This window comes from Eschrichtius robustus, chromosome 6, assembly GCF_028021215.1.
Source record: "Eschrichtius robustus isolate mEscRob2 chromosome 6, mEscRob2.pri, whole genome shotgun sequence".
Taxonomy (NCBI): Eukaryota; Metazoa; Chordata; class Mammalia; order Artiodactyla; family Eschrichtiidae; genus Eschrichtius; species Eschrichtius robustus.
In genome coordinates this window covers 24,443,477-24,463,614 of record NC_090829.1, presented here as the reverse complement: position 1 = coordinate 24,463,614, position 20,138 = coordinate 24,443,477, and the positions used below count along the sequence as shown (strand labels likewise).

Sequence of the window (20,138 nt, the reverse complement as noted above, 5' to 3'; positions counted from 1 at the left end):
AAAGAATTCTGGAAGACAGGAAAAAACAAAAGAAAAGAAAACAAACAAAAAGAATAAACAGGTTAGCTACAAGGGAAGAAAAATCAGGACCAGAAGTTAATAAAGCAATATCCATCCTGAACAGCATTGGTCCCAAGTTGTCTCAAGCCCAACTGATGACTCAGAGGGCCTTGTCAATCACTTGCTACAGTCATCAAGGATTATTTGTCATGTGTGCGCTCACCTCCTTAGAATTCCATCATGCAGAGTGCACTTGTCTCGCTAGGATGTCTGGGCTTTAATTATAGTTACACATGATACCCTGCAGCCACTTTCCAGGAAATTGTAGGCCACTGTTATTTATTCTCTCCTATAATTAAGCATTTCGCTTCTGTATCTGGATGCAGGACTGGCTTCACGGCAAATCCCTGTACAGGTTGTGGGCCTTACACTCAGAAGGGCCCATGCTTGATTTAATTCTCTGCTGCTGCAGAATTGAAATGCTTAATAATTTTTTAACAGGAGGCCCTGCCTTTTCATTTTGCACGGAGCCCCACAAATTATGTAGCTGGTCCTGCCTCGAGGATTCACTGCCTCAAGGTAAATTTCTATCAAGCCCTGTCTACACACTCAGGATGGGAGCCATTACTGAATGGTTCTGAGTATAGCTTTTGGTTACAGTGATCACTTTCACAGTCATTTACTTGGCAGGGTGACTGTCACCAACCTGAATGTTCAAACAGCCCCAGGACACATTTGATGTCCGATTACAAATAACTGTCTTGGTCAAAAGTTAAGCTTTGGCCTTGGCCATCCTCTCTCATCCTGCCAGGTATACAGACAGGCCCTATTTCTTCAAGGCTCCTTCAAGTTTATAAACAATACCACCCCCCAAACACTGGTTCATAAAGCTTCCCATTCTACAAACTTAATGTGTTAGTCAGAATTGAACCATTTCCTTAGCATAATTTGATGCAGGGTGTGCAGAATTGTATCAGATGTAATAAAAGTCAAGCCCTGTAATTTCAATTATTAAACACTTGTACCAGAGCCCATACCCAAGCAGCTCAGTGGCTCGTACTTGAACTGCAAAAGTAGCAGCTGGATTGCCAGAAAGAAGGAAAGGTATGGAAACCAACTGTGTTCTTAGCCGTGACAGATTTGAAAGGGTCCTTCTCAAGGTGAGTGACAAAAGGGGTCTACAAACTGTGCATTTACCTTGGGACATCCCATCACCTACCTCAAGCCATTCCACAGATTGCAACTGACATTTTCTACCTGTCCACATTGGATCCTGACACGGAACTGTCACTGGTTCTGATAGAATCATCACCCATGAGCTCTCAGAGGCCTAGATCAAAAAGTGTCCCTCGCCACACACCCATTAGCTGGTATAAAAACGTTCTCTCTTCCAGACCTCAAGACAGTGCACAAACACACTTGTATGTGCGGGCGGGCATGTGTGCTGTGTGTAGAGAGGGAAGGGAAGGAGGTCGGGGGACGGTGGTAAAGTGACACCTCGTCTTTATTCACGACTACAGATAAGACATGCCTTTTTACTTCCCTCTTAGTCTTTCTGAAGTCATCTCTAGAGACTGGGTTTCCAACATGATGTTTATTTCATTGTTCAGACCAAGGGAATATTCATTTAACGGCCTCACTCAGATTCACTCTAATTTCAAACAGACAGCGTAATTCAGCCACAACTCTCCAGTGTGCAACAGAAATCCTGGACAGAACTGGCCACGGCCAGGCAGGGGATGCATGGGGACAGGCAGCCATTGTCTCGTCCACTACCCACAATAGGACTCACTTCCTGCAAGTAACTATTCTCTGCCTGGGTGAAATTCACAGCACTCGAAACCATAAATAAATATCACAGGCTTCTGCAATCATGAACAACATCCCTTAGGTACCAGGGCAGCATTTATTCTGCCGGTATGTTCTGATCCCTGCCTTTTATCTTGTTCATGCCGTTGGAAAAACAAATAATAAAAATAGAATTCCTCACTTGGAGACTTTTACCTCTCCATGTTCAGAGATTCTAATTCATCAGCGGGAAATATTGGTCTATACGCAGATCCCCCTGGAAATCTTGAAGGTGTTCCTAGTGCCTATGCCCCACATCTAAATAGAGCCTGAGGCCCATCCTCTTCCGCAAACTTTGATGAACAGCCTGGCACTTTCTCCAAACAGGTAACTCGTTTCCCCACTCTCTCCCTTCTGAGCACTTTCAAAATTGGATAGTTACATATTTCACTTAATAAATAGTTATCAAGTACCCACTGTGTAGTAGACACTGAAGGGTACAGGATTTGCCCCCATGCCTGCCCACAAGGTACCCACGGGTCAGTCTGAATGAGGCCTTTGAGTGGCCTGAGCTCCCTGAAACTCAAGCACTCAGCCTGAGCTGCTGCCCTTGTTCCAAACTCATATTTGTTGGCTAAATGCACTGAGTAGACTTTGTTTTACAAATAGAGCTTTCTAATTAACAAAGGCATTCCAAAGTCAATGGGGTAAATCAGGCGTGCTATCAGTCAAGCAGAATGTGAAAATAAAAATCACTCTGATAACCTGCTCTGAAGAATATGTCCTCCTGCTGATGGACATATTGCCAAGTTGGGAACGGTGAAAGGAACTCCTTCACATTTGCTGCTTCAGAAATGGTCACAGGCTGTCACAAATCGTTGTGGCACAAGTCTGCTTGCTCCGGGGGCTGACAGAAGCTGACTAACGTCCAAAATTGCTTCTCTCCTTCTCAGACTTGTAGAAGGTGAATGTCACTGATATGACGATCTCGGCTGTTAGTGGGAACTACACCTGTCTCGCTTTCCTAGAATGCAGCGAGGTACAAATCTCCAGGAGCAACAATTCACCCTGTCAAATTACCGAGCCCAGGAGTGGCAGAGTGGAGAGAAGGCAGCTGCTACAAAACAAGGATATTATGGGCGGAAATCCCGTTCAAACACAGCAAGGGCAGAACTGTTGGTGTTTAGCTTAAAATTTCACTGGAGCAGAGACCGCGAATGTGCTGCAGGCTACAAAGCCTCTACGTGGCATCTCACATTTTTTTAAATACAAGATTCAAAAACATCGTGATTCTACTTTAACGCAATCAAAGTCCTTAGCTATCCAGAGAGAAGAATGAATTCAACTGCTTAAAAATCCTTCACTCAAACACTAAGCATGAATTTTACTGTGATTAAGTGAAACGAGTTGATTCTAATGCCACATGAAATTTGTTTTTAAATGGTTCTTTTATTCAGAGTGGTTGCTTTTTAATGATGCTGTCTTAATTTCCTGCTAAACCTGTTTCATCTCTAGTCATCCAACATTAATATTTATTTTGTTCATTTACTTTTAAAGTATTCTTAAATTAAAGTTGTTACAAATATTCTGCTGCTGCTGAAGATAATTCAGCATAGGCGCTACCATGAAAATATCATAGAAACCATGATCAGTGTGTTATAGCTGTGATCTGGATTAATAAACACAATTACTATAAACAATTTTAGTAAATTAAGAAATAACCATTCTAGAATGTGTTATAAAATCCACTGCTAAATACATCCCTTTTTTTAACCTCTGTGCTTTTAAACTCTCAGAATTCTTAACAGTGTAGTTAGATTTCACATTGTAATAAAAATTATACTTAAAGTGTTTCCCACGTACACGTTCATTATATTTTCCTTAAAATGAAATCCTCAGCATTTAACCTATACAGATTGGCTTGCACAAATCTCACAATAAATTACAGTAAAATAAAATTATGATGAACTTGAACTTGTACCGTATTTAATGTAATATACAACTACACTCTCTTGTTCCTATTTAGCTTCATAACTTCTTATCATAATACAACATTCTGCAGAATGCTTCAGTACAAATGGGCTCAGGACAGCAGCAACACCATTACCACTACGGGAAAATTGCAATGGTTTTTTCCCTGGAAAATACCGAATCTCAAAATCCAACATACAAACTCATAATTCATTTTCATTTCCTCTTTCCCATAATTTATTTTCATATCTGAAAGAAGCTCTTGGTTGAAGACTTATACTGTCAGCAACACGTAGCTTCTTTGCAATTTTTTACTTTCAGAAAACATGATAAAAGAAAAGCAATGTACCCCACAAGCAACCTAAGTAAACCTTTATAAATTCACATTCTCTTTTGCACTAATTTGGATGGGAAGCCAGGAATAAGGGCGATAACCTGTGGGTACCCTTACAGTTCCCAGATCAAACTTCCCTTTTCATATGCCTCCGTGGACTGTGTCAGAGGCAGAAAAACGCTCCAAACTCAAATACTTCTGTCACTTCTCTAACCGAAGAACTTGCTACCGCTGCCAACAAAACGTTCACACTAATTTTTGAGGTTTGTGTTCTTACCATCAGAAGTTTTTTGAACTACATACTTCTCTTTTTTAAAAAATCCTTTTTCTGAACTAACCTCAGGACCAAAACACTGGTCTCTGCTTCAAGGTTTCCCAGTGTTTACTCAAGAGTAATCAAAACCGAATGCCTTCAGATCCTCAAGGGGTTGCTTCTTCCTTTCCGTGCTGCAAGTGGAACAGGAAAGTCGTGCTGTGCTTTTTTCTCCACTGCCCTGCTTGATTTTTGCCTTTAGAATCTGAAGATTTGTTCCCATTCCTGGGCACCTGACAGGCTGTGATTTACACGGGAGAACACAACTCCAAAGCTCTTATCAAGGAGCCTGAAGCTGCTCCCACCCATCTTAGCTGCTTTCTAGGAAACAGACAGGAAAAGGGGGTGGGGGGAGGAGAAGCAGATTCTGTCTGAAGCTGCACAGGACAAGGAACACAAGCAAAGCCAAAGTAATGGAGGCAAATATAAAAAAGAATATTATTTATTATTTTCTTTATTAATACTCACGTATAACCTTTGCTTTTTACACAAAAGTCTACTTAGAAGAATGCCTCCTTGGTTTAGCATGCCCGGTGGGGCTTTTGCTCCTGGACCACTTCCCCTTTCTCCACCCTCCCACACCTCCCACCCCACCGCCGACATCCAGATGACTCTTCTACATGTTCACAGATACCACGAAAATTTTGGAAACAAGATTTGGGTTACTGGATCTTGATTTAATCAACATCCCACTTCAAAAGGGAAGGCAGGTAGGGGAGAGGGTAAGAAAAGGGAGAAAAGGCAGGGGAGAGAAGAGGAAGGGCAGCGGGTCAGAACTTTCAAGCCTTGCCTTTTCTGAGATGTGTGTGTATTGTGGCTGTTCCTTGAAATTCAATGACTCAAAACACTGACAGCAAGTGCCTGTGTGGTTATTTATATTATGTATCTATAACAGAATGTGTGGGCTTCCTCAGTTTGGATCTGGGCTGTTTTTTGTTGAAACACACCACAATCCTTCTGTGGTGACGCTTCCGCAGTTTGGATCTGGGCTGTTTTTTGTTGAAACGTGTGGTGACGCTTCCGCAGTTTGGATCTGGGCTGTTTTTGTTGAAACACACCACTATCCTTCTGTGGTGACGCTTCCGCAGTTTGGATCTGGGCTGGTTTTGTTGAAACACACCACTATCCTTCTGTGGTGACGCTTCCGCAGTTTGGATCTGGGCTGGTTTTGTTGAAACACACCACTATCCTTCTGTGGGTGTCACCACAGGGACTCTGGTCTCCCGGGAACCCCTCTCAGAGCCGGGGTCTCCGGAGCAGGGTCTTGCTGAGGTCTCTGACCTCCTCAGGGCTATTGACCCGCTCGTAACCCAGCACGGCCATGGGCTGGTAGCAAAACTCCTCCACCTGTTTGATCTGCTGGAAGGTGAGGGCGGTCCGCCAGGCGTTGGCGGCCTGCGTGGCATTGCGTGCTGACACCACGAAAGGCTTGGAGGAGGAGCCTGAGCCACTGGTCATGTTGAGGGCAAACTGCTCCATTTCAGGGCTCACCAATAGCCCCACAAAGTCATACACCCTCCGTAGGGTCTTGACGGGGTCTCCCACCAGGTCCTCGTACCGCACCACCAGGTAGTGGCCTTGCAGCCAGTCGGGGGGCTGCAGGGCCGTCTGCAGCGTCTTGGCCATGCTGTGGCAGATGACCTCCATGGCGCCAAGGGCGTGGTAGTCTGCAGGCCCACCCATGCTCTCCTTCTTGGCGCCCAGCTTATGGCCAGCGGCCTCCAGGAAGGGCATGCGGTGCGCTCGGGGGTCCCGGCTGCGCACCACCTGCAGGCTTTCACGGATGAGACCATGGCGCGAGCGGATGCGTGAGCTGGCCACAGCGCGGGGATCCCGCACCAGATGAATGACCTTGAGGTCCAGGGCCGGGTCGCGCAGAAGTGGCGCCAACACGGCCACGTCGAAGACACGCACGCCCTTGATGACCAGAGTGCGGTACTTGCGGCACTCCTCCTCGAAGCGCGCCAGGCGCTGCGGCGGGCACTTCTTGCACACGCGATCGTCCACCAATCCAACGACCTCCTTGCGGTAGGCGGGGCAAAGTGGCGACGAGCACACCACCTTGTTGGTGGCCGCGCCGAAAATGCCCAGCGTGGTGAGGTTGCGCCCCCCGCTGCCAGCGGGACTGTACAGCTGGAAGACCGAGAGGTCGCAGCGGTAGAGAGCGCTCAGCATGTCCCGTGCCGCCCCTTGCAGGGAAACGGCGTCCCCTGGGTACAGTTTTTGCCACACGTGCCACACTGGCTCGTAGAGGAAGAACACTTCGGGGTTCTGGTTGAAAAGCTCGCCGAAGAAGGACGAGCCCGAGCGCCACGTGGTGAACACGTACACCAACTGCCTCTTGTCCCCGCCATCCCCGGTGCCCCGAGTGCCATTACCCGGAGGGGCTGCGGCCCCCACCGCCCCCGCCCCGGCTGCCGGAGCCGCCCGGACGGGGGCGACGGGAGAGCGGTATGGGGTACGGGGGTCCGAGCGGGTGTGTGCGCGGGGCGGCACGGCCGGAGGAGGCCCCGGACGCCCCCAGCCGCCCGCAGCCGCCCCCGCCGCGGCACCGAGCGGCCCGTCGGGGCTGCACTGCTGCAACGGCCCCTTGTGCCACTTGTAGTCCAGCAGGTTGAGCATGGTGAGCACCAGCAGCAGCGCGTAGCCCGCGCACAGCACCAGCGCCTTCCTGCGGAACACCTTCATTCCGAGCGGGGACGCGGGCCAGCGGCGACCCGGGCGCCGGGGCCACGGCGGGAGCAAGGCGCGCGGCCCGGCGGCAGGCGCGGCCGGGAGCAACCGGGGGGGCGCGCCCGCGGGCAGGGCTCGCGGCGGGCTGCGGCTCATCACAGGCACAACCCGGGCCGGCAGCGCGGCGGAGGCGGCCCTGCAACCCGGGAGGAGGACGCAGCGGCCCGGATTCGGGCGCTGGGACTTGGGCCGCGACTCCGAGGCGGGCGCGGCAGCAGCGGCGGCTGGTCCCCGGCACCCAGGGTTGGCTCTCCCATGGCAGCGGCTCTGAGAAGGACCTGCGAGGGGAAGCGGAGTAAGCTGGTGCGCCCCAATCCTCCTCCCCAGCCGCCTCCTCCCCCTAATTCACGCCCACCCTCGGGTCGCCCTGGCTACCCCGCTAACCTGGAGCCGCGGGCGCTCCCCGGAGCGGCCCGGGAGCACGGCCCGGCGGTCAGTCCTGCTGTCACTCGCTCCTCGCCTTCTCGAGCGCTGTTTTCCGCCCGGGGTCCGCGCGCGCCTCCGAGGGGGCCGAGGGACTTGGCAGCCCAAGCTCTGGGTAGAGTTTCCGGGCAGCGGGCGCCCTGCGGCTGGGGAAGGGAAACTTTCACCGGGCCCGGAGCCCTGCTCTGCGCTCCGCTGAGTCCAGTGCGCCCGGCTCCATCGGCGTCTCCAACGCCCTCTCGGGACTGTAGCTTCCTTCCTCGCTCTGGGGGGGGTGAAGCTGGCCGAGGGAGGGGAGGGGGAGGAGGCTTATACGCGACCCAGCTCCCGGCAAAGCGGCTCCGCCTCTCTTGCTCTCGGCCTCCGCGCCCCGAATCTTCCCATGTCTCTGGCGGTGGTAGATGGGGCGCAGCGCGACTGTGCAGCGGCGCCGGCAGCAGCTGCTTCTTCCATCACCCGAAGGATGCCCGGGCGGGCATTGCCGGCAGCCCCCGCCGCTCCTCAGCCTCCGACTGGCCCGGAAACCCCCTACACACACACACAGCTCTAGGCAAAGGAGCCGGGGTCCGCAGCGCTCCCTTGCCCGCCTCGCCAGCGGCACCAGCCTCTTCAGGTCAACGAGGCATCGGGGCAGAGAAAACCCCGCCGCCGCCGCCGCCGCCGCCGCCGCCGCCGCCGCCGCCGCAGCCGCCGCCGCCGCCGCCGCCGCCGCCGCCGCCGCCGCAGCCGCCGCAGCCGCCGCGCGAAAGCCGGCGCCCGGGAGGATGCTGCTACCCGACTCTCCCTACGCGGAGCGGCTGCAACGCGCTCGGGCCAGCCTCTGCGCGGCTCCTGCCAGCCGGCGCCGGGTTGGTGCGCGCCGCCGTCTGTCGCTGCGGCTCCTCCCCTTCGGCGTGCTGCCCTCCTCCTCCGCGCGTCCCGCGCCCGCCCCCCCCCTTGCAGCGCCCAGCTCCCGCCGCCGCCACCTTGGGGGTTGGAGATGCGGGTTCCGATTTACAGCGGCGCCGCTTGGGCCGCCGTCCGCGCGGCGTAGGCCGTAGCAATCCGTGCGCCAAGCGCCAGGGTACGGACGCGGGGTTCGGAGCGCTCGGGCGTCCCGACCTCTGGGAAACTTGGATTCTCCGTGCCCCTACCGTGCTCAACCGCACAGTTTTGCTCTCGGAAAGAGTTGGTGATAAAGTTTGGGCAGAAATCCCCCAGCGGCCTCCCACTCCGCTCTTCCCCCGGGGTCGACACCGCCGGGCCTCTCCGGGAACCGAGGACGCACCCGCGTCCCGGAGCGCTCCGAGGAGGCCGAGCGCGGCTCTCAGGCTTCCCACTCCCGGCTCGTCCCTTCCAGCTGGCCTGAGGCTTCTCCCTCACCGAAGAAGTAATAAATCTTTCTGACCCCTGGGTCAAAGAAGAAGCTTCAGTTTTCCGGAGGTGTGTGCCAGCGGGGCGCCTTCTCCCCGCTCTACTCCACCTACGGAGAGGGCCTCTTCGGTTTTATTAGCCCCCAGCAGACGCTCTCCCCACCTCCGATCGTAATGACGCGTCCGCTGTGACTGACGTCCTCGGGAATTGGGGTGATGGGGGGTCGGGGGGGTGACTCTTTGTTCCAATTTACAGTAAAATACTTGTTCTGCTTCTTGGTGTTAGAGATGAGATCAAACGATTTCACCCTAAAGGAAACGCAGTTTTTGGAAGTAGATCATTTTTTAAGTTAAGGTTTAAGTACTTTTTTTTTTTTTAGGATAATGAGGAACAGCCCTCCCTTCCTCCCTCCCTCCCTCCCCTCCTCCTCCTCCTCCTCCTCTCTCTTTCTCTCTCAATCTCTCACCAAAAGAGACTAAGCCATAGCTCAATTTCATCCGCAAAATGGGGACAATTATAATAGCCTCCAGTTAACTGAACGGTGATGGGGAGCTAGATTCCCAGATGATTAAACCCCTCTTGAGCCCTGGGCTGAATCGCTACGAACTGCGACCGGTCTTGAAGCTCACGGGCCGCTGGTAACAAGACTGATCTCCTGGAGACGTTTTGCTGCCTCCTGTCCTGATGGAGTTTTTAGAAGTTTGACAAAGTTACTGCGAATTTATCTTTGTACTATTTGGGGCAGCCTTTCTCAGCAAGATCCTTCTAAATTAAAAAATGTTGTTTGCGCCATTATTCTTCAGTGAGTCTTACTGAAGTACGAGTCTTCGGAGTGCAAGGAGTCTTAGAAAGTGACTTAATTCATATGAGTTTTCAGGGTAGAAAAATGTTCCAAGAACTTGACCTAGCCTCGTTTTCCAGAAAAATCCATAATGCCACGGGTAGAGTTCAGATAATTTTATTCCCCCCGTGGTTCTGATAAAATGTAAGGGTGACACGTTTCTGGGACAGATTTTATGCAAATAGAGGGAGGGAGAGTAGAGATCGAATTTTATTCACAGCTTTCTCAAGCAGCATGGCATTTCTCCTGGGAGCGTGTCAGGACAGACAGACATTTTTAATCCCTGTTTACAGATGAAGATGATAGTTTAATGGAGTGACTTCCCATCTCTCCATTTCTGGGCCCACCCACTGCCCTTCCCCCTGCTGTCTCTATCCCTCTCCCTTTTTCCCTCTACCCTTTCCCCACAAAACTGAAGTGATATTGACACATTAAAAGACTGGTGGAAGAGAGGGAGTTAGGGAGGCAAGAAAACCTCAACGTTAGTATTCAGCCTGGTTCCAAGAAAAATAATGTTGAATATCTAAAATTTAGTCCCTGGCTTTGTGGTTACTCAGAAAGCCCCTGAATTGCAGTTATTTGCTGTAAGGACCCTTTTCTAAACAATTGTTTGCATAGAAACAGTTTTGTCTGCCATTCTGTAACACTTTCCTGAAGTTGGCAAAATAGTAAATCCATTTGCCAGACACTCCCCCCGTGAGTGCTCAGCTGGCATCAGTTTACAGGTTCCAGCATCTCCACCCTCTCCTTGCTTGCAAATGTTTTACCGTTTTGCGTGTCACGATTAATTCCAACCTTCGTCACAACTAATGACACCCAAAGACTTGATAATGCCTGTCTTCACACGTGGGTTCAGGATGTCCTTTCATTTTAAGCCACTTATCCCGTTAGCGTAGTAATGACCCAGACCTATAAGAAGTCACATAATTTCATTGCCAGAGGAGTCAGGCCACAGGGCTGTCCTTAATTTCAGCTCACTGTTGAGTTTATTGCAATTCAGAGTCTTTTCCACGAGCTCCTCAGTCCGTCCTCTGCGGTCTGGGCTGTGGAAAGGAAACTGCTGTTGGAAACTTGCTGTGGCATTTACCTAATCCTGCACAGATAGGAGGCCAAACGTTCTGGGGTGCTGTAGGCCCAGGGCCCAGCCTGTGGGACGTGGCAGAGAGATCTTCCCAGACCGTCCTCCATAGTCTGTCGAGAAAAGATGTAAGGCTGGGTTACCCGGCCAGTTTCCGTCCAGGCCTGTCTGTGTCACTGTGGAACCACAAGATTCCCCTCTGGGGAATGCCTGCCCCCCGGGCACCAAGATAGATTCAGTCAGTCATCGTTTCAGCGAATATGCATTGTCAGAGGAACTTGAGTGCACAGAATTGGATTAATCATAATCCTTGATTTAAAACACGCTGTTGTCATTAGTCCAAGGGTGGCCCTTTTCTTTTTTATATGATTTTAAATAATATAATGCATACTCATGAACCCATTACAGAGCCCACGAACCTCCAGAGGTAACCGCTCTGCTTAATTGAGTTTAAAAGCTGAAATGAAATGGTCAAGTTCAGGGTCGGGGGAGAGGGGCTTGCCTTAACTATCAAAAAAGGAAATAGCCTGAATCGTCTGACGGCTGTGAAGGAACTCTTTGGAGTTCCCACCTTCAAATTCTAGCGTGTAGCCACCAGTCATCCTGAGGAACTCCAGCCCAGCCTCTACATCAGCACCAGTGACCTCACCACTCACACCTCACCCTGGCCTTATTTATCACCAGCTGGATGAGAAGAACCCACAGGTTCCCACCTGTGTCTTTCTCCTCCACAGAACACTTTGCTACTCACTTCACTTCTGACACTCCAGGTCACCAAACATGTGGATTCTTTCCCGAACACCAAGCAATTCTGTGGCACCAGCTGGGTGTCCAGCAACTTTACTCAATTCTGACACTATTTGCCTGGAGATAGTGTCAGATCCCAGAGGTTAAGGGCTCAGTCCCACTAGACTGCCCCCCACTTCTGATGCCAATCACAAATCCAGATTGCCACCTGGGGTTCTGACCAATCGGTCCTAAGTAAGAGGTTTCCCACGACCCCCTCCTCGGGTTCAGTTAATTTGCTAGAACGGATCACAGAACTCAGGAGAAGTTTACTTATGTTTATGGGTTTCTTGTAAAAGGATACGATAAAGTATATGGACGAGGAGCCAGATGGAAGAGATGCACAGGGCGAGGTATGTGGGAAGGGGCACGGAGCTTGCATACCCTCTCTGGGCTCACCACTCTCCCGGCACCAACACGTGTTCACTGGCGAGGAGTTCTTTGAACCCCCTACTGTTGGAATGTATGGAGGCTTCTCGTGTTGTCATGACCAATGATTAACTCCATTTCCAGCTCTTCTTCCCTCGCTGGAAGATGGGGGCTGGGGCTGAGAATTCTGTTTCTAATATGGCTTGGTCCTTCTGGTGACCAGCCCTTATCCAGGAGCCACCCAGGAGCCTACCCAGAGTCACCTCATTAGAACAAAAGATGCTCCTAGTACTCTTATCACTTAGGAAATTGCAAGGGTTTTAGGAGTCCTGTGCCGGGAACCAAAGACAGAGACCAATATATGTATATTTCTCATTATCTCACACTAACACTGATTGCGCTGCTCACTCATAACCCCTGATCTGCTGGGCTCTTTTATTATTATTTAATTATAACCTCCCATTCAAAAAAAAAAAAAAGCAGGAATGTGAGGTAGCCCACAGAGATAAACACAAGAAAAATGATCAAAGGGAAAAATAACATGAAGCCAGGGGTATGGGCTATACAACAATTCATTTCATGAGATCCTGTGCAACTGCAAGAGGTGAGTCCAACAATTGGCTCTGAGCTTCCTAGTAGGCATTGTAAAGATGGAAAGTTGCTCAGGAGATTGACAGCTTTGCCTGACATAGAGAACTAAGAAAATAATTTCTCTTCTTTGTATTGTAAGACTCATTCATGGGATTTCTTTGTTCACTGCTTTATTCCTAATACTAGCACCCTATCTGGCATGTAAGTGTTCAATAAATATTTGTTGGCTAATTACTGTGGGTCCTTAAGAAGGAATTACGCAGTATGGAAAGTGTACTATGTCCTTAAATATGTCTCCACGATCTACAATAAAAAAAACTATAGAGTTGGGACAGTAGGTGCTGGTTCTTATAAGCCCAGTCAATGCAATCTAATGTCATAATATCAATGCTCAGTTCAGGAAAGGTGGACTAGTGTGGGCTACATCTACCACTCTGATGGTCTGGCCTGATGGCTCATCTCAGCAGGCTGCATTAAGCTATTTCTCATGCCCAAGTGTGTAGGGATGAATCCCTTCTAGGAAGAGGCTTCTTGGAGAAATGACTGCCTGGAAACAAGAGACTCAGCTCCTGTCAACTCTTTTCACATCTCCATGCCAAACATCTCCCAACAGCAGTAAGAGCTGTGTCTTGTGCTATCCTCAGCTAGAAAGTGGTCTTGAAGCATGTGGAAAATCATTTCATTTCCCCCTCCCCACCCCGCTGTCCCCCTCAGTTTCCCAGGACTTGTGAGCTATGAACACACTAAATGGAGTTGAACTGGGAGCGGGCAGCATGCCTTGCTCTAACCACCACCCTCATCCCCAGGCTGGAGCTCCAGTTTGCAATAATTGCTCCTTGGAGCAAATCTGTTCTCTCCATGGAGAGCCTGTCCCCCAACAGTTGGATGCCTGGAGGTTGGACCTCCCTATAGGCCCTGAGAGAGGGCCAGCCGCCTCACCGTGGACCTTCTGGACACATCACTCACCTGGCCCCAGTCGGTCAGGAGCAATGACTTTCACTGTATTTTTGAAACACAACATTTGAAAAACTGGAGAAGCTTTGCCACTGACGTTTTAGTCCATGATCGGAAGTACTTTAAAAATAATCAACCAGTCACCAAAATCAACTGTCATGAGGAAGCAGAGATAATGTCACACTGGTAGAAACTCCGTGGGACATCCACGTGTCTGTGCAGTGATAGAATTCTGCTTAAAACAAAGAGCTGTCTAGTGTAATACCCCCATGCCTTCAATGTGACTTCTACCACAGGTACCACAGTCTCTGATAAAAGGCTGTCAATTGGAAAACATTCTCTTTATTGACAGAAGAAATTAAGTTCCTTGAGATGGAGAAACAAGATATAGTGGCTCATGGGGCTTCCCTGGTGGTGCAGTGGTTAAGAATCCGCCAGCCAATGCAGGGGACACGGGCTCGAGCCCTGGTCCGGGAAGATCCCACATGTCGCGGAGCAGCTAAGCCCGTGCACCACAGCTACTGAGCCTGCGAGCCACAACTGCTGAACCCACGTGCCACAACTATTGAAGCCCATGCCCAGAGCCCGTGCTCCGCAACAAGAGAAGCCACCACGAGAAGCCCACGCATCACAACAAAGAATAGCCCCCGCTCGCCGCAACTAGAGAAAGCCCGCATGCAGCAACGAAGACCCAACGCAGCCAAAAATAAAATAAATAAATAAATTTATAAAATTAAAAAATAAAAAATAAATGAAAAAAACAAGATATAGTGGCTCATGTACAGAATTTGAAATCAGCCCTGGATTCAATTCCCTGCAAGTTTACTTACTAGTTCTATGTTCCCAGACAAAGTATGTCATCTCCTCGGGCCTCAGTTTTCCATCTGTAGTAATGGGATAATAATAGCCATCTCCTTGAATGGCTAGTAAAAGCCAGGGCAAGTGCAGGAGGAAGGCACACAGCGTGGCTCAGAGTGGTTAGTAAATAACAGTTCCTGCCCCCCACCCCAGGTGAAGGGCATCTTCTCCTTAGGGAGGAGTGAACTCTGGGGTCTGCAAAAAGAAGGATGCCATATCACTTTTTCTACCCCTTTTTTGGTAAGGACATTTGGGATCTGGCTCAGTGAGGCATTTTTTTTCAGGGTAGGGAGTGTTCTGGTTGAGATTTGTAGGGGCAGAAAGATGGGAGAAGGATTCACAGTGGTTAGCAGAAGGATGAGGCCATCATGACTGGAGTTTGACCTTGGGATTCATTGGCCTTGACGTCCCCTGGGCCTTGCTACTCAAAATATGGTCAGTGGATCGGCTGAATCAAGGTCACCTGAGAGCTTGTTAGAAGTGCAAAATCTCAGGCCTCCGACGGCTTCCATCAGAATCTGCATTTTAACAAGATCGATGAGTGACTGGTCTGTACTTTAGAGTTTGAGAAGCCCAGTAGCAGCCATTCTGGTGTTAATGGGCGTGAACACCTAAATAAATAACTTAAGGTCACGCAGGTGAGTGGACTGGTTTTTCACTCCCTTTTCTGTTGCGCAGGATTATCAGGTGGCTAGTACAGGCTCCTTCTGGAGCAGTTGCTAGCACACATATTAATAAGAAATGCTTCCTCCCCACCGTCCCCACCCCAGGTACAGCCCCAGGCCAGGGTGCGCAGCCAGCGGAGCAGACGCTGGAAACTTTGTGCAGAATAAAACCTGCACAACCACACGAGGGAATGTTCTTGGCACAAAAATCAGTAAAAATAATACAAGTTTCCAGAACTAGTCCTTCCCTCTCAACTTCCGTATTTACCTAAAGCCATAGAAATAGCTGCTTTGCTGGCATTAAATAGAAACAAAAAAAAGAAACTATGCCCGCACTTAATTACAGTAGCAACCCATCGTGACGTCGGTTTTTTCTGAAGAAAGGCGAGTGCTTTGGGCATGTTCTGAGTCTCATGGTACTCAGCGCCACGCACAAAAGCAAATTCCATTTTGGGCCAAGTTACCTCCGTCCTTGTAACTTATAGACAAACTATTATGCAGAAAGCCAGCGATTTTCCACAGGTGACCTCCATGCTTATGTGTGTAATTTCTATGATGTGTCGGTGAATGCAGGGGAATGTAGAATTTCATGCATACATTGTTTTGGCAGTCACAAGATAGAAAATCCAAGCGGGGAAAAAAATCGGAGAAAGAAAGTAGGTCTTGACCTAGATAGTTGCATTCTGCATCTCCTCCGTCTATAGTTGGTCTTCCCCCCTCCCTGGCCCACGCCCCGCTTTCATCTTCTGTGGCAGCTTCTGAGTTCTGAATTCCCAAAGTTTTAGGTCAACTCTTTATACTTTGGCTCAGATCTTGCCTAGTTACATGCTGAAAAGTTGGACGCAATTTTGGCTCAGAATGTAACGTCTCATTAGTTTTCAGATGATATATCCTTGTCTTTCAACAGATTTCTCTTTTCTCAGTCACGACGTAACAAGTGGCTTTACTTCCTTCAAAGGAGCAACCTTTCGGCTTAAGCGTGCTTTCTGCCACTTCCATTTTGAGAGCACAAAATGTTCAGTTGATCTGTTGAGTGTTTCTTTTCCTTCGCCTTGTTAGCTGTCTATTTTTATGCAAGATTTCATTGTTAGGACACAACTTTTTATGCAGAAAAGTTTCTTCTGCAAATCCGTGCCCCACTTACAGTTTTGGGAGACAATCTACATCTTAATGCCACAGGTCAAATTCCAATCCAATAAATGTCTAAACTCCTAGCCTTCGTACAAAAATATATCATTCTCTTCATCTCCAGCCAATGCCCCATTTCTCATTTATTTCAGGATCTAGTTGACTCGATGAAATTTCAGTACAACGTAAGAAATTAGGAATTTATTATACTAAACTAGCTGTTTTGATTTTTATGACAAACATCTGGGTTCCTCCAGATTTATTTTTCCATTATCGTTTTAATGATGGATGTTTTGTTTCTTTTTCCCTCAAATCTCCTCTGCCCAGACCATAGTGGTCATGGCTTTATACTCACTATAGAGAAGCAACGTTCAGCCATTGCCACCGCCTGGACTCTGTACCCAGAGAATGAAGATATGATGGACAGCATCATAGCGTATGATGATGTGCTTGACAGAATGGCAGTACCAACAAAGTGGGAATAATGGTCACTAATGACAGGAGAAAGTCCTCTCCTTCTGGTGAAAATTAATTCTTCTCAATTAATATGCATGGCACTGCTCTGGAAGCTTTTGGATCCCTGGCCTGTTGAACTCTGTCCATAATGACGTGAAAGCCACAACATCTTCCCCTATTTGCAGCATTTTTGCCGGTGTCACCACATCAGAGCACTTGGGTATCCATTGCTCAAGTTTTGCCCTTCTGCCTGGAGTGCTGTGTTGGAGAAGAACCCAAGAGAGATGGTGCCATTTGGTATGTTTTGGCTGAACGACATTGTTTCTGCACACAGCTGGATTTGTCCAACCATGCTGGCCATCCACTTAAGTATTTATGGCTATTATGAAACTCCCATATCACTCACGCAGGCAATTGTTTGCTTATGTTCTGCTGGAAACCCTTAGAAATATGTACTCTATAGCTGCAGATGTGCCCACAGCTTGCCCACAGTCCCAGCCTGGGTCAGCAATCTTTTACATCCTTTTAAATAACCCACTCAGAATATCCCCTAACAGATTACTATCCATCTGGTAGTTCAAGTCAAAGTGCTGAAGATGCACTGTGTGCTTTGGGGGCCCCCATTTAATCTAATCCCATGGTTCCTCCTGATTCAAAGTCTTTATTTACCTGCAAGACTCCCCATATCACCAATTCTTGCTGTCAGTAGAAGGTAGATAATGTCATCTGTCTGCATAATCATGGTTCACTTTCAAAGCAATTTACAGAAGCTCGTCCTTATAACCTCCCACCAGAGAAGGGTAGAAATTTCACGAAGACTGGAAATGAGGCACTAATTTTACCCATGAATAGCTAGGTCCAGCAGAATTTTAGCATCCTTATTTCATCCTGTCCTCCAAGGACGCAGTACTGGATGCCTAGCCCTGCACGAGGCTTATATAGAAAGCATGAACAGAGAACTCATAGCAGATCTTGTCTCTCCATCTTCCCACATCCAAGCACTCTCCTCCCAACCTCTCCCACAAAAACACCACCAAACCGGTAGCAAATATGTGTATAAGCCTCATGGGCCACGTGAGAGTGCTGAAACTGATGTTAGCAGGGATTGCAGTGAAGACACAGGAAAGTGGAAGCAGCCCAGCCATGTTGCAAGTTTATGACCACAAGAGAGATGCTGACTCCATGCTCAGTGGGCTCTGACCTCCAGCTCCAGTGTTTAGTCTCTAGATTCGCAGGCCCTCTCCAATTGTGGTCCAAGGACCTGCTCAAAGCGAGGTTTAAACACTCCCCTCCCCCAACCCACAGCATCATTATCTCCAAGGGCAGGGTTCTGGAAAATCTCTCCAGCTGATTCTGATGCGCTTAAATGGGGGGACCACTGTCAACTGCAGCACACGCCTTGACCCTCAGGCTTTCACAGTCATTTCCCCCGTTTTGCAAGGCCCTTGGCTCCAATGCTAGTCCCCATCCATACATAGGCTGAAAAGCCTCCTCCAGGGAGCCTTCCATGATTACTACAGGAAGAAAAGCAGCCAATTCCCAGAGCTCTTTCTGTCTGTAGCTCATGTCTGAACCACTGAGTTAGCTGAGCAGATATGTGTGTGCGTCTCTTACTTCTCCTCTGGCAGTTTACCAAACCTCATTCATTCCTCTTCCACTTTCACTCCCTCTTGTCATGTCCAGATACCACCTGTTTTATTGTTTATTTAATATTTTATTTTATCTGATTCACTGTTCAAGAGCGAACCTATATTTATTTTAGGTAGAAATTGTCTATCACCACTATAAATGGAAAACCATTATCAGTTTTTACAAATGAAAAGTAACCAAATACAAATGTAATAAAAAACAAAAGAAAGTTATTAAATTCAGTGAGATTATAGCCTTTCTTTGTTTTTGGTTTCTTTTTTGTTTTGGTTTTTTGTGTTTTGTTGTTGTTGTTGTTGTTGTTTGTCTTGTTTTGTTTTGTTTTTGCTTTTTTGTTTTGTTTTTAAAAGGAGGGGGAAATTAGTAGGTATTAAAGACAGACCAGCCCCAGACCGAAATTGAAAATTATTCTTCATTTTCCTGAAAACAATCTGACATACCATGAGTGGTAGGGTTCCTAGCCTTTAAGAAGCACCATGCCAGAAATTGAAGTTTCTCAAAGACAAGGACTGTATTTTATGGGAAATGTAACAATTTAAAAGTAGATTGCCACTTAAGAGATCTGTCTGAACGTTTTATAATACCATCATGTACATCTTTAAAACTGCTTTAGGACTTAGCACAAGTGCCTTGCATATGGAGGCACTGAACAAAGATTGAATATTTGTTGAGTGAATGAATGAGGGAATGTACAAACATCTTGACTGTAAAATTTGATTTTGCAACTTTCCTCCATTTAATTACTCCATTAACATTTAGTGGTCCAGTTCAGGGTCTTCCTGGTACAATGCAGATTCTACCCCATGAACTCCTTCCCCTGTGTGGTGAGTTCCGATTATACAATTCCTGATTTGCATGTGATTAGATTAGGGTCAGAATGCTCATTAACAGAGGCTGAAGTGGGGGTTTTTGTTTGTTTATTACACTTTCCATCTGGCATGCCAGATCACCCCATTCACTTATGTTAGGTCATGAACCACACGGTTTATTAGAGCCACTGATTGGTTTTTATGTTCCGGTTTTGGTTTAGGGTTGTATGTCTAATATTAATCCTCCAGTTTCTAGCTTCTCCTTTGCTGAGGGTTTGTGTTTACGCCTGTGCAACCCAAAGCAGTTATGCTCAGCCTGCAACCCTGGCTCCAGCTCACTGAACAACTTCATGCTATTTCCTTCTTAACAGTAAATATTTCCATTCCAGGCTCATGAGCACTCCAAAAGATGCTGGCAAACTCCATGCACCCCAAATCTGATAATTCCATTGAAACGCTTCTGTGAACTATATACATACATACAATTCCCTTTTGTTGTGAAGGTTTAGAGTTAAGAAAGACCTTTCTAAAACACTCAACTTGCTTTTAAGTGTATCTCGTTCTTCTTTTCAGAATAGTATATAATCAATTATTTTCAAGCATCAAAGCCACATGAGTGCCACACATACAGTTACAATGAGAAGGGAAAACACGTTCTGCTTGCCATTACACTCGGCATTTCTATTCATACAAAAGATTCTTATATTCAGCACATACTTTTTGAACAGCTACTAGAGGCATGAGGTCAACATTATACCACCACCTAAATTAAATCACAAAACATATAAATGGTCCTTCTCCATGCTAAATCTTGTTCTGACCTGCTTTGGGGGTGCACATTTGTATCCTGTTTTCTAGAGTGCCATTGGGGGGTAACATATGCAAATCCTTATAAACGTTCTACTCAGAAGGTACTGCTTCCATTAGTGACAAACTTGGTTATTCGGATTAACATACCCACTTACTGAAAGTTCGTGGTGTCAACTGAAAAAAAATGCACAGCCTAAAAGTTGAGAATTATGTTTTATTTGGCAGACAGAA

The 20,138-nt window shown here is 48.0% G+C and overlaps 1 protein-coding gene across 1 annotated transcript; it reads right to left on the bottom strand.

Moving 5' to 3' along the window:
• Positions 1–4,832: 4,832 nt before the first annotated feature.
• CHST2 (carbohydrate sulfotransferase 2) lies at positions 4,833–8,183 on the bottom strand. Its single transcript, XM_068547347.1, has 2 exons — positions 7,524–8,183; positions 4,833–7,417 (listed from the first exon to the last, which is right to left on the bottom strand). The coding sequence occupies exon 2, from the start codon at positions 7,233–7,235 to the stop codon at positions 5,643–5,645; it is 1,593 nt and encodes a 530-aa protein (XP_068403448.1). The 5' UTR covers positions 7,236–7,417; positions 7,524–8,183; the 3' UTR covers positions 4,833–5,642.
• Positions 8,184–20,138: the final 11,955 nt, after the last annotated feature.